The 14723-nt window shown below is 43.4% G+C and overlaps 1 protein-coding gene across 1 annotated transcript; it reads left to right on the top strand.

Annotated features, from left to right (window-relative positions):
- Positions 1 to 371: 371 nt before the first annotated feature.
- Positions 372 to 13982, top strand: mideasa (mitotic deacetylase associated SANT domain protein a). Its single transcript, XM_013272044.3, is given in 14 exon segments — positions 372 to 991; positions 1403 to 3017; positions 3020 to 3166; positions 5914 to 6129; positions 8169 to 8511; positions 8613 to 8679; positions 8763 to 8905; positions 9003 to 9106; positions 9217 to 9292; positions 9435 to 9523; positions 10017 to 10160; positions 12216 to 12344; positions 12521 to 12687; positions 12938 to 13982. Coding segments are annotated over 13 exon segments (3249 nt in total). The 5' UTR covers positions 372 to 991; positions 1403 to 1682; the 3' UTR covers positions 13227 to 13982.
- Positions 13983 to 14723: the final 741 nt, after the last annotated feature.

The raw sequence follows: 14723 nt of genomic DNA, 5'->3' as shown, positions 1-14723 counted from the left end.
CATGCACCCCAGGTAATCAGTGTGGTGCCTGCTCGTAAATAACACTGTGGACAGATGCAGATGACGGGAAACCGTATTCTTCTCTGGCAGGAAACAGAGAAGCTGCTTAAAATAGGTTTCTCGTTAAAAACATGAACATGGATGAAATGATAAAAGTGAGTAGTTGGGCTTTAAATAACGTGTAATAAGATCGCGTTAATGAATAAAACGATAAATAAAATATAATAGAAGAGCTGAGGTTTGTTGAACCAGATGAATTATCCAAACGCAAACCCGGTTGGAGGCCTGATTTTAACCAACAAACTGCGTCCGTGTGACGAGCCGAGTCTCCGATTTCCGGGGAAGCCGCCACTGAGAAACAAACGCACACGGATACGGGGATGGGAGTGGCCAAACAATCGGATTGGATAACAGGATGTGACTTGAGCTGTTTTGGGGTGAGGCGGTGCGTTTCGAGGTGCACAACTTTCTGCGTGTTTTGCGCAGTTTCGCAGCCTTTTTTTTCTTTTTCCGCGCACCTCGGACAAACCGAAACGGCGGCTTTAAACACTCGGAGCTTTCCTCTCAGTGAAAGCGCACTGATCTGAGGAAGTGCCCGAGCGGGCCGCTGCACGTTCAGCGTCTCGCGTGTGGGTTTACTTACGTTGCGTGCAGGAGAGGAGGAGGAGGTGGAGGGGGGGGGGGAAGTTGTGGACATGTTTTCCTGGAAGTGCACGGTTTTGCGGATACAGTGTGCAACATTGTAACTACGGCGTTACTGAGCCTGCCCCGGGCCCTGGCCGGACTTTGGAGCGTATTTCCGCGGGGCTGCTCGCTCGCCTGCTCGCCATATTGCGCGCTGTGAAACTCGAGGGAAAGTTGTCAAGAGTTATGACATTTGCTGCGCACGATCCCTTCATGGAGCTGCGCGCAGTTGATCGAAACCAAAGTGACTCCGTGGAGTTGGACACGGGCGACTCTTTGCACCATTGATAAGGTGATCACACGGTGTGTAAGTAATGCTTTTTAATCTGCTGTATTGCCTAAGAGCTCTGCGCTCCTCAGACGCTTCCTTATTGCTCTTTTTTTCTCCTCTCACACAAACATCACTGGCTATCGCTCGGGTGGTTGCACGAGCCCCTTCGTTTCCTGTATTTCTTGTTGTGCCAAATGGCAGCTACAGTGTAAGCGCCTCCGTGTTGAGGTCTGTCTGTCCCTTCGAAACTTGTAATGCCCTCTCTGCGCGCACTCTTTCTCTCTGCTCAATCTGCGTGCAGTCCTGTATATTTTCACTTTACTCTAACGGGGCTATCTGCTGGTGTAGGCCTCAATTTCCTCATTGCCAAAGACGACTGAGAATCGAGTGAAAACTTTGTGTCTTCTAAGAAAACAAAAGTGTCTGACTTCTTCTTTCTATCGTAAGGTCTTGCACATCTAAAGAGGATGGACAGCGAGCCTCAGATTTGATTCTTGAAGGAGGACTGCGTGTTCTCCACCCTGTGCTTTCCTTTGGGATTTATATTTCCTCCCAGATACCTCTGTATACACAGTTAAAGAATTTCTTCACCACAAGCAGTGAAAGCGCACTACAGAGGCACCAACTTGCTTTTGCACGCTCACAGATCGGGACTGAAAGCTCTATTACTATGAGTCTTCCTGCTCAAGTAAATACTGACAAGAGTGGTAAGCACCGTGCTGCAGCCATGAAAGAGGCTGTGCAGCACCCAGGGGAGGTTTATTATGGTATGGGACCGCCAGCTTTAGAGTCAAGCCACAGTGACTCTGCCAGCAGCTCTGGTGTTTATAATCAAGAGAAAGGGCCCCAGAGTTTACCGCACTATCAACAGGGTGCTCCAGTAAAATGGATGCACCAGGACTCCTTACAGGCCCCTGGCTGGTCCCAGGAAGTTCCTGTGTCGACCTGGGGGCAGAATTTTGGCCCCTACATGAGCGGAGTGACCGTCAGGAATCAGATGACGTTCCACAAGGGAGTCCACGAAGGTGTAGCTCTGCCGATGGGAGGGGAAAATCAGCTGTCTGGACCTGTGGAGGTTTATAGAGATGCCACCCAGGCTCCAGCTCAAGGCAGGGGGATCGAGTGGGAACAGCATGCTGCAGCGGCGGCGATGCACCAGGCTCAGCTGCAAGCCTATCAACACGGCCACAAAGGCGTGGAGCTCCAAGGCCAGTCACATGTGCCACCTCATGGTTTGCAGGGGTCCATGCTGCAGCCCTTCCAGGCAACATTCAGACCCAGCAAGCAACAGTTCTCATCTGGCTATTACTCGGTTTTTCCGGCAAACAAGGCAATTCCGAACCTGCCCTACAGCGAGCAGCCTAAAACTCAGCAGCAGCTTCTACACCAGATGCAGCAGCAGCAGCAGCAGCAACAACAACAACAGCAGCAGCAACAAATTCATCATCACCATCATCACCAACAACAACAACAACAGCAGCAGCAGCAACAGCAGTTGCATCAACAGCATCAGATTCAGCTGCAGCAGCAGCAGCAACAACAGCAACATTTGCAGCAACAGCAGCACCAAATCCAGCAGCATCAAATCCAACACCTGCAGCAACAAATGCAGCAACAGTATCATCAGCAGCAGCTCCAGGAGAGACAGCAACAAATCCAGCAAATGCAACAACAGCAACAGCAGCAGCAACAACAGCAACAGTTACAGCAGCAAAATGTGCCACAGCAAGACACGACACAGCCACTGGTGCAACCAAAACAGCAGCAGACCCAAAACTTCGTCGCTTATCAGCCTGCTGAGCCGCCTCCATCTGAAACCGGGTCCAAAGAAGATGTTCAGTCGGCAGAGCCGCAGCAGGAAGCAGAGGCTCAAAGCTGTGACGCGTCAGCCGTTCCTGATCAATGCCCTGAAAAGGCCGGCACAAATCCCACAGAGCCCGCAAACGCGGCTGCTCCTCGGCGCTCGCGTCGCCTTTCCAGGGAGGGGCAGTCGCCACTGGGTCCCCTTCCACAAACATCTGGTCTCAAGCCAAAGAGCCTCCACCGCCCCAAAACGGAGTAGCGGGTGCGCAGGCTGCGAAAGCAGGGGAAAGCCAAGTGACAACAGGAGGGGTCATCCGTAGGAGAAGGAGGGCATCCAAGGAGATCAACTTGGAAACCCTGGCACAGAAGGCGTCAGAGATGGAGTCCCTGCCTGCAAAAATTGTAAAGGTAAAAGAGAAATCGCTCATTACACTGCTGCTGTAGGGAATTTAACAATAATTTATGAGAGTAATATGATTTTTAAAAAAAAGAAATAAAGTACTCTCTTTAGGCTCAGGTTGCTTGAGAGGGAACGGGGCAGGCAGCTAATTTGTGCAAGTGAGAGCAGATTTTCTCATCTGGCAAAGTTGGCAAGCAGCTGTACAAAGAGGAAGGACTCTGTTTCTATGCAGAACTTCCCTATGGTTTACAAAATCCTTTTCTTGGGCTTGTTTACTCGACTCGTGCAGCTGTTGAGCCTCAGCCATTGCGGGCTGTTTTAACAAGTTGCACATCAATACTGCAGACAACGTATCTGGTGAAACCTGAATGTCTGCCGTTCGCTGAAGGTTCGCCTTTTTGATCTGCTCTCCTCATTTTACTGCTGTATGAAAGATGATACCCTCGGCCGTTTTATTCAGGATATATAATATTTACTTTAAGCATGGCACACCCACTGGGGCCTGCTTCTTTAAGGTTTCTTTTGCAGTTGTTTTTTTTTTTGGTTTTTTTACATAAACACAAGTCGCAGAAATGAGTAAAACTCAGTTTGAGTCCATTTTAACGCGAGCAAACGGACAGGTAGTCCTCTTCCCTCAGGGGGTTACAAGCTTATCGGAGGCTTTCTTGCACCGCGCGCACGTTGGAGCAGCTGCATGTCTGCACACCTCCACATTCCTCAGGCCTTTTCCCAGTCATTCAGCAGAGCTAGGGAGGGGCAGCACTGTCAACCTGTATAGTACAGCTACACTCCTTTTCTCCTCACTACACGCCAAACAGGTTTAAGGTGGCTATTCACAACCCAGAGCTGTTGCGTTGTGGTTAGTTAAACTGTACTTTGTTTCTAGGTCAGGAGACGAGACTCGAGTGTCTTTACTTTTGTTCTTAACTTTGCCTAAATTATGAATCACAAAACTGATTCATGCTTTAACCCCCACCACTAGAAGCCAGGATTACTCACTTTGCTAGTTTTTTTTCAGTTTTTCTTTGAGTTAGAATGAGCAGAAATACCAGGCAGGCATGTGGACTTCTCCGAAAGCCTGTAAAAGTACGTGCTTGTAAAGCCCTATGATGAAATTTTATATATACATATATATATATATTTTTTTGTTATTTTTAATTTTTTTTTTTACAGGTATAATGCACATGTTTTGATAGAGACTTTAATGTTTCTGCTCTGTCGTGTTTATTTATTTTAAATTTTAATTTTTAATTGATCTCTTAATTATGGCATTTCAAGCTGATATGGGTTTATTAGTTGAGGAATTAATTTAGAGGAAGATAATAAGTTACTTCTTTATCATTTAGGTGCTTTTAACTCTTAAATGTAAACTCGCCTGTCACTTTATTGGGTACATGTTTCCCTCTATTCTCTATTCTTTCTATTCTCTGTGGCATCGATTAAATGAGTTGTCTCAGAGAAATTTGTCCAGATTGACATGACAGTATCATGTTGTTGTTGTTGTTGTCGTTGCTGCTTTTTATTCAAATAATATATTTTTGAACTTTATTTGCAATTTTTTTTTTTGTGCTTTCTATGTTCACTGGACACTTTATTAGGTACAACTAGATCTGCTAGTGCATGCATAACTTAAAGCAAGGTACTGGAAACATTCCTCAGAGATTTTGATGCATATTGATGTCATGACATAACACTCCAGATTTATCGGCTGCACGTCCATAGCATGAGTCTCCTGTTCTGCCACATCCCAAAAGTGCTCAGCCAGATTGAGATCTGCTGGCTGTGAAGGCCATTTGAGTGCACTGAGCTCACTGTGATGTTCGAGAACAGTTTGAGATGATGAGCTCTGTGACGTGGTGCGCTATTCTGTTGTTTACACTAAATTCTGACCTACCACCTGGATGTTGGAGCAGAAACTGAGACTCATCAGACCGGGCAACATTTTTTCATCTGTTGTGCAATTTTGTTGAGCCTGTTTGAGTTGTTGCCTCCGTTTCCTGTTCTTAGCTGACAGGAGTGGCACCCAGTGTGGTCTTCTGCTGCTGTAGCTCGTGTTGGGAGTTAAGAGATGCTCTTCTGCGTACCTTGATTGTTATTATTGAAGATACTCTTTCCTTCTTAACAGCTCAAAGTAGTCTGGGCATTCTCCTCTGATCTTTGGCATCGACGAGGCATTTCTCCCAGAGAACTGCTGCTCGCAGGATATTTTCTCTTTTTCTGATCGTTCTCTGTAAACCCTAGAGATGCTTGTGTGGGAAAATCCCAGTAGATCAGCAGTTTCTGAAATACTCAGACAAGCTCATCTGGCACCAACAATATCACATTTAAAGTCACTTAAATCACATTTCTTCCAAGTGGTTGATTTGCACTTCAGCGGATCATCTTAACCGTGTCTATTTGCCTAAATGCACCAGGTTGCTGCCATGTGATTAACTGATTGGATATTTGTACTGATGAGCAGTTAAAGCAGCTGTACCTAATAAAGTAGCTGGTGAATGTAAGAAATGTATGTCTCTTGTATCTTGGGGACTTTTTAGTGATTCAAATTTTACAAAATAGATATTTCTGTTCAGAAAGAATGATTCTGATTCTTTTTGTTTAAATTGAAGCCGAATGCAAAAAAAGCTCATATGACCACTTGGACTTCTTCCTCTTTTTATATCTCAATCCCTTTTCCTTTATTTTCCTGCTACTTCCCCAACTCTCTTCTGCCTTTTCTAATCTTCCTGCCTCTTTCCTTATTGTGCCTCAACAGGAAGAAGGTGCTTCAAGCAGGCAAGCCACAATGGTGCCCCTGGTCATCCCAGTGTCTGTGCCAGTGCACAGAGGTCAAACAGATCCTCAGGGTGGCTGGGCTCAGGGGCGGCCCGGTCAGGGCGAGCGGCCTGCTGCACCATCCGATCGCAAACCTTCTGTCATTGTGGCTCGTCGGCGATCGCTGAGAAGCACCATGACTGAGAGTTTTGCTCAGGTTAGTTCCCCGAGGACGAGAGATTTGAATTGTTTTCCTTTCAGTCACTTTAAAGGGACTTTTTTTCCTTTTTTGCATACCATGATGAAACATTTACAGATGTTGTGTTTGCAGATGTTTATTCAGGCTTAGACCACATTGCATAACTACCTTGATACCCCCCTTTAAAATGCAAGTTTGAGCAGTATTGTTAGCAAAGACAATGTCATCCCACCCAGTTACACAAACAACCTCAAAGTTCAACTTCTCATGGGTCGCCTCAGACCTCGCAGTGGTTAAACATTGAGACTTTGAGTCTTTCAGACATCTGCTGAGGAGTAACAGAGATGTGCAACTGAAACTTGGACCAACCCACAATTTATGGCCTGAATTAGATGATGTGACTCATTAATTCCAAAATCCTGAACCACATGAACATCATTACAGACTGTAGGTTCACAGTGAAGTCAGATTCAGGAAGTGCACTCCTCACTGGGCCAGATGATTAAATCTATTTTGTGTGTAATGCAAAAAAAAAAAAAAAAAAAAAAATATCAATGTAGGGAGAAGACAAACCCCGAATCGAGCTTAGATATTTTTATCTGGTGGAGTAGGTTTGGTGTAGAGAGGTTTGCTTATTCTTACTGTAAAGCAACGCCACAGTTTAGTGCTAAACGTGCCAAAAATACATTCGAAAAATTCAGCTTCAGTGTCTTTTTCAGTGACTTTATTCATACATTTTCATAACCACATAACCCAGACAGGTCATGAATCTGTCACAGGGCCGGTTTAGAATGGCAAATTAAGCTAGCACGCATGTCTTTGGACTGTGGGAGGAAGCCAGCGATCATGCTGACTCTACACAGCCGGCCGCTGGGATTGAACCCAGGCCCTTCTTGCTGTGTGGACCACTGTTCCCCCGTCCCAGAAAACAATACAATTTCTATTAAAAACAAACCAAAAAAAACTGCATCTGCCAAATATATTGCTCCGCAGAAGAAAGGGCGCACACATGGCTTTGACGAGAAGCTCGTGGTTGTGACAGTGGGATGAGAAGTAAACATTAATGATAGTATTTGGTAGGAGTATTAGAGCCACAACATAAATGTCAGTGTTCATTTTGAAAAAAAGTCAAAATGCAGAGATTAAAGTTGTCGTTTCAATTACTCATCTACACCCGGCATTTTGTAGAGAGTAAAGCAGCCGTGGGAGTTGTATGACTTAAAACGACAACTTTAATCTCCAAATTTAAAATGAAATAAATAAGAATCTACTTTTCCTTAATGTGGTCCTAGTACTTCATCCTAGGGGATTTTAGCTTGTGCCAGCTCTGATTCTGTTTCTCCGTTTACTGGAGAATATATTTTTTGAAAAATGTTCAAATTTATACCATAGATCACTCCGGGAGAGTAGAAAAGCACTATATAAGAATCAGTCCACTTACCTGATACATCTACTAGGAGGCTGAAGGGTCTGCACAGAATGTTACCTCTGGAAAAACTTTGTGTCTTTATCAAAACCAGGATTTGTGTCAATGAAAAAATAAATTCTAATTTGTCTATGAATAACCCCTGCATTGACCCCAGAGAACATAGAATGAGGATAAACTTGTGATGGAGTTCTTGATGCTGGTTAAAAAGCAGACGTGTCATTCGTATTCACGACTCGCTCGGCTGCAATCACACCTTTAGGTCGGGGGCATTTTCACATCCGTACTTCATTTAGTCTGGTTCAAATCAGCTGATGAGTTTGTCTGTGTGTGGCTTTTTCCTGTGGTTTGGTTTCTTTTCACACAGAAACTTAAATTGCGTCACGATAAACCACGTGAGAACGTTCAGTCAGCTTAATGGCCGGTTGTGTCTGATCCAGGAGCAATAAAGGTTAATACAGGAGGAAGGTGGAGGATAGCAGGGAGAATTTATTCCTGACATTTGTATTTATCTTGTTCCCTCATTTCATTTCATGGTTAGATGCTAGAATTTGATCAGTCAGGCGTGAAACCAGCTTATGATTGTTATAAAAAAATATAGGTTTGTGTTAACTCTGCTTCTTCCATCCAGGATGAGGAAAGCGATACAGGACTTGATGAGGACGGAAAAGCTAAATTGAAGCGCAGGCCTCGTCCCGAACCTCTCATCATCCCTCCTCCCAAACCAGCCACCTTCATCGCACCATCCGTCTACTCCAGCATCACTTCCTTTCAGAGCAACCTCCGTTCTCCCGTGCGCCTGATGGACAACCCTCTTACCCTTCCCCCATACACGCCACCACCCATCCTGTCTCCTGTGCGGGAGGGCTCCGGACTCTACTTCTCCACCTTCCTCACTAACATAGCTGTAACCAACCAAATCCTGCCGCCCCCGCCCACGCCCAAGTCTGCAGCTCGGAGCCTTCTGCGCTCCAGTAAGTCTCGGTTGCTTCAGTTCTTTTGCGGTGATATATGTGAGTTACTTATTTGAATGAATTACTTAACGAGCAAGAGCTTTTTCATTGGCCTCTTCCAGCGAGTTCAGACGTTACGCCGCCTCTCTTCACCTTGAACGCCGAGGCTACACCTGTGAGCCTCGAACCGTGAGTAGCACTTAAACATCCGAACAACCTACTATTGTTCTAACTGACGGCTTCATAACTCAGCTCTCTGTGTTGGCATTCAGACGGATCAACATTGGGCAAAAGTACCAGGCAGAAATTCCTGATTTGCAAGATGAAGCTTCTTCCCAGTCCGACCAGCACAAAGCGGACTTGGTTTGGGTTCCTGTTGATGACGCCGCCTTCAAACATGGTGACCAAGAGACCAGTAAGTGTCCACCATAACACGTGACCCACCGACCTCGCTTTTTATTCATACTTTGAGCTTTTTGTCACCATCAACACTCCTCACGTTCTCTTTGTAGTGGAGGATTTGATGAACATGGCATGTTCGAGTGTTTTGAGAGGAGGAGGAACCAATCAGGAGCTGGCTTTGCACTGTTTTCATGAATGTGGAGGAGATTTCCTTGTGAGTAAAGTGACTTACAGATATTACATTATTTACACTTCTACTTGTAAGTGTTTCATAGCTTTCAAATGAGGGACATGCCTTTGCTCACGGTGATGTCAACTTTTAAGGAAACACTGGGACGTTTGATGCATCAGGATCCAATTTTCCCCAAAGGCCATCAATTGATAGATTATCACTACTCAGGTAACAACAACAACAAAAAAGCTTTTTATGTTAATTGCTTCAATCAGCTGTCACCTGCTTTCTCTTTGCCTTTCTCTCTCTTTCTCTGTAATTTATACTCTTGCTCACTCACCTAATTTTACTGCATTTGTTTTCCGCTCAGGCTCTGACAGCTGGACAGCAGAGGAGAAGCGGTTTTTCAATAAGGGGATCTCTGCCTACAGGAAGGACTTCTTTCTGGTGCAGAAACTGGTATGCTCGTTAATCTGACCCCGCAGCAAGAGCAACTGTGAATCGATGGGGGGGGGTGGAAAGAAAGCAACCAAACAAACAGTTGCATACGATTAAATGCATTCTGTGTAGCGTCAATAAATCCTTTGCGCACTCCTCGAGGCATTCACGTAATTGCTTTAATCAAACAAGACGATAATAGTTAAGACTTTCGGTCTTTGCTGCATGATGCCAGATTTAGATGTAATGGAAAATGAGTAAACAGGAAGAGGACGCTCACCTCTCAACACAAAGACGAGCCGCATCTTTAAAAAGGTTCAAAAAGTGCAAAAGTCATTCAGACTGAAAAATTCACATCCTCTTTGCGACAGGAAATGACTACTTTTATAGGAAATGTGGGTTTAAAAAAAGCGGTAAAATAAGCTGAGACAGAGTGACTTATCAAGGATTATCTTACGTATTCTTATTATTCAATACAGCTTTACATGTGCACGCTCTTCTGACTGTTTTAAAGGTGCGGACTAAGACCGTGGCTCAGTGTGTGGAGTTCTACTACACATACAAGAAGCAGGTGAAGGTTGGTCGCAATGGGATTTTAATGTTCGGCCCTCCTGATTCACCTGTGGAAAAACACGCAGAGGCAGTCGTGGACGTCAAGGTAAGTGCAGTTAAATCTGACAGTTATATTAAAGAGTCAGTATGCAGTCATGGTAATAAAAAGCACATCCTGAATTCTAAGGTCTTACATATCAGGACATAATACAAGTAATCTGGTCCTTAGTTTATTGTTTGCAGAAGCACTGGGTGAAAAATTACAGCCTTAGTGCTTCCGTAGGAATCTAGAGGCTACATGGCAGCACGGTGCTGCTAATCAAATGCATTTGATTGATTTTGTTAAGCTTTATTGAGATAGGACAGTGGAGAGGAAACGGGAAAGCTGGGGAAGACGTGCAATAAATGGCTTCAGCGTGGCTTGAAACCAAGGCCTCTACAACAGCCTTATGGCTATAATTAACAGCACCACATCTGCTCAAAATCCTCACGTACAAACACACATTAGAGCACAAACGCCTGATACTAACTAACTGTCAGGCATGGCGGTGGAGGAGTGAGGATTTGGGCTTGGTTTTGCAGTCAGACTCAACCATGTGAGGCCGTTTGTCCAACAGCTTAAGCTTAGAGTCATACAACAGGAGAATGACCCCAAACCCAGCAGTAAATCTACAACATCATTAATATTTGTTACAATTGTCCAATTAAAATCCAGACATCAACCTGACTGAAATGCTTTGGCAGGACCTTGGAGAGCTGTGCATAAACAAATGCCTGCAAACTACAGTGAACTGAAGCAACACTGTAAAGAAGGGTGGGACAAAATTCCTCCACAATGATGTGAGAGACTGATTAAGTCACAGAAAACACTTACTTCACGTTATTGCTTCTAAAGGTGGTTAAATAAGCTCTTGAATTATGGGATGCACTCAGCTTTTCAAACACTGCTTCTTAATTTTGGCAAAATTGTTGTTAAATAAATAATGACACTTTGTAATAAGTTACTGTTGCTCACCTGAGGTTGTATTTACCTAGTATTACTTCAGTACAATAGGTGTGCTTTAGATTATGTCCTTATACATAAAACCTTTGAACTGATTGGTGTGCTTTTTACCATGACCCTTTGCAGGGAGAGTATACATAGTATTTACAATATCTCATGTGCGTTTCAGTGTCCATGGTTGAATGTGTCTTCCATGTTATATTTATCTGTTTGAATACATTTAGGATCATTTAAAAGTGAACAACATTTTTCAACTAATAAAATGGAACTTTAGTGTTTTAAAGAAGGGGTTTCATTGCGTGTGAGTACAGATGTCTGCACATGGAGAAAGAAAAATGACTTGCTTTGTGCCACGTCTTTTTGCCGTTATTTTAAATACACGGCAGCAAAAAGAAACAGACACCCTTCAGCCAGTGGTTTTCTTCAGCATTTCTGATACATGCATTTGTGTGACCCTCAATAAAGCACCCCCTGGACCTATTCTCTGGTTGACAGCAGTTATTTACAAAAGTACCAAAGTAAGGATGTGCTCTGTCCACACAAAATGTTAAGATCACTGGACTCAAGAACGATGAGTTGGTGGTTGTGAGAAAAGGAGGGTTGCACATTAGATGGTCTAAAAATGTAGAGTAATAATCATATTTATATATGATTATTACGCTATATAAAGATGTCTGGATCCAATTTTTAATCTAATCCTATCCTTCCCCATATATAGAGCCTGTTAGTTTGAAACAGGATACCCACTTTACTTCTGATTGGCTGCCCCTCATCTGGGTTCCTTGAATAGAGTAATACATTTTGTGTATCCACTGTTAATGTGCTTTCTTTTTTTAGGGAGGGGAGGAGGGGGGGATCTGGCAACTAAGAAAGCATTTTGAGTAAATCTTGAAAAGCTGAGTCAAGCGTAACAGGGAGTGGAGGCTGCAAAACTCTCAACAGCTCTGTGCGACTTTATTAAGGAAAACCGCTGTTTTTTTGTTTGTTTGTTTGTTTGTTTCCCCCTTTTTTTGACAATATTAAGAAGTAAGACTAGGGTAAAAAATAAATAAATAACGGGTCCCCTTTAATGAAGGAACAAGGATCTTATTGTCTTGAAGTAATGTTTAAGATTCTGGGTCATAGTCTGCCTAATTTCCCTGGTGGGATTCCTTACAGAGTTCACAGCAGCCGAAGATGAGTCAAGGTGAAGCGGATGAGGATGACAAGAAGAATATGTCTTTAGAGCAGATCAATGAGAGAAACCAGCAGGCGAGGGTCGCTCAGTCACTACAGGTTCATGACTATGTAAGGATTTCATTTCATAGTTCTTTGATACACATCCTTATCAGTTAATATATTTGTTTAAAATAACGGAAACAACAATATATATATAAGTTTTTTTTTTTTTTTAAAAATCACAATTTTATGAACCATTGGTCCAAATTGTGCTAAAACTCAATCTTATGTTTCTGCCTCTTCAGGCAGGAACAGTGCTGGTGCTCAAAGAGCCAGATACTGTTCATAAAGAGGCTCATCAGTCTCCAGCACATCCCAGATCTCGGGCTGAGCCTGCTGCAAAGAAGCCCCGGGTGCCACCGAAGCCCTTGCAGGAACCTGACCAGATTTTTCCGTGCAAGAAATGCAACAGGTACGGCAAAAACCGTCACAGAGATTGGCGTTAATTCCTGACCTTTTAGCATTGTGTTATGAATGTTTGCTTATCCATTATAAGAGTCCAAATAATGCTGGTGATTTTTGGTTCACCTCAGTGTGCTGATCTCTATGTGGGGCACATCATGTTTAGAAGTTTCTGTGAATTCCGTGATTTTTCAATAGCGCTGCTTTATTCCAAACAACTGCTGTCAAGCATAACGCTGCACCCTTTTCCTCTCTTACAGAGTGTTTTATAAAGTGAAGAGTCGAAGCGCTCACATGAAGAGTCACGCCGAGCAGGAGAAGAAGGCCGCAGCGCTGCGTCAGAAGGAGGAGGAGGAGCAGGCAGCAGCTCAAGCTCGAGCCAGGAAGGCGGCGGCTGCAGCAGCTGCAGCGGCGGCGGCGGCGGCAGCTGTGTCTACTGAAGAGACGCTGCGGGGAGGTAATGGGAATGGAGCGTCAGAGCAGGCTGAGGCCAGCAGCCAAGAGGACTCGTCAGAGAGGGAGGATGACGACGATGAAGACTGGCACTGAGACCGATATAAAGACGAACATTAATGGGATGGATTGACGTGTAAATAGAGGGGAGATGGTGAACAAATCAGGGAGGGAGGTGTTTAAAAACACGTGCTCCCCCATGAGGAGCAGAATAAGCACAAGAGAATGCTTTTAAAGTCTTCCTGTTGATCTTTTCACTTGTTTCCTGACCTGAACTGTTTGTCTTTGACTGTCATTCAGATTCACACCGTCAGCGTGAAAGCCACACTCCACATTTTCACATTTGTACCTTTGAAATAATCAGTATGTTTTTGTGTGTGTAAAATGTCCGTGTGCTATGCTTCTGCTTTTGCTAATAGGGCCTTTTTATATCTTATTTAACTGAACATAAGTTCAATTAAATAAGATATAACAGATATAACAGATCTTCTTCAATCATTGTTTGATGAATCAGGATATCTTTCTAGCAATAAAATGAGCTCAAGGCAATCTTCACTTTATAGTTGCTTCCCTTTAAAGACAGAAGCCATTCTGTTTCAAATACTTACAGAAAAAAAACAGCGCTGAATTTAGCAGATTTCTATCAAATTTTTAGGTGGGATGTACACTTATTTTTAAACTAAGGGACCTTTGAAATGAATATGTACAAAAAATATATATATGAGACTGTCATATATTTATGATACTGCATTTTTTTTCAGTGATTTTTTTTTTTTGATAATATAAGAAGTAATCATGTCGGCTGTAATATGACTGGTGAATTGAGAAATGTATTAAAGAAATATATTCTTCTGAGGAGTGGATGGGTTTTTTTGTTTAACCAGCAGATGGAGACAGAGGTTCAGTGTGATCTGAGAATTTCCCATCATGGTTGCTTGTAGGTGAAAGGAAATATTGCTGTTGTCTGATTGGCCTAAGATAAACGTGGCTGAAATTCTATGTAGACCAAGTTAAGATTTATGTCATTTTATATTCCTAAATCACAACATCCTTATACATCTAGTGGGCAAAGAGAGATTTACTTCTAATGCTGTGCTCATAGGTCTTATATAGTATGCCAGACAGGCTCCAAAGGCCTATAATTTTAAGATTAAGGTCTGGAAAGCCAACTTGTCTTCAGACGCTAGGGTGTGGTGAAATTTTTGCATTGATCTTTGGTGACATAATTCAGCCATTTAGGAGTGTGAGCCATAAAGGGAAATGATGCCCTCGGGAGATGAGATGCGAGGCATATTGCGCTGAGATTATTGAAGACAAAGTGGCTCTGTTTCTGTCTCCAGCCCATCAGTGACTGAGTGGCTTTCATTTACTTTCCTCCAGCAGACATTGCTTTAAACACATAATCTGACTTTGGATGAGTGTAAAAAAAAAACATTTGCTTCATGTGATCCTTTGATTTAAAGTGGACCTACTATCCTTTTCTTTACATGCCAAAAGCTCAGGCTACAGACCGCCTGAAACACTTGGTTTTACACATTTCTTTTGCACGCTCTAGAAGTTTTAAATGAGAAGAGCTTTTTTATTTATTTTTGA

Source organism: Oreochromis niloticus, linkage group LG15, assembly GCF_001858045.2.
Source record: "Oreochromis niloticus isolate F11D_XX linkage group LG15, O_niloticus_UMD_NMBU, whole genome shotgun sequence".
Taxonomy (NCBI): Eukaryota; Metazoa; Chordata; class Actinopteri; order Cichliformes; family Cichlidae; genus Oreochromis; species Oreochromis niloticus.
This window is presented reverse-complemented; position numbering and strand designations above follow the sequence as displayed.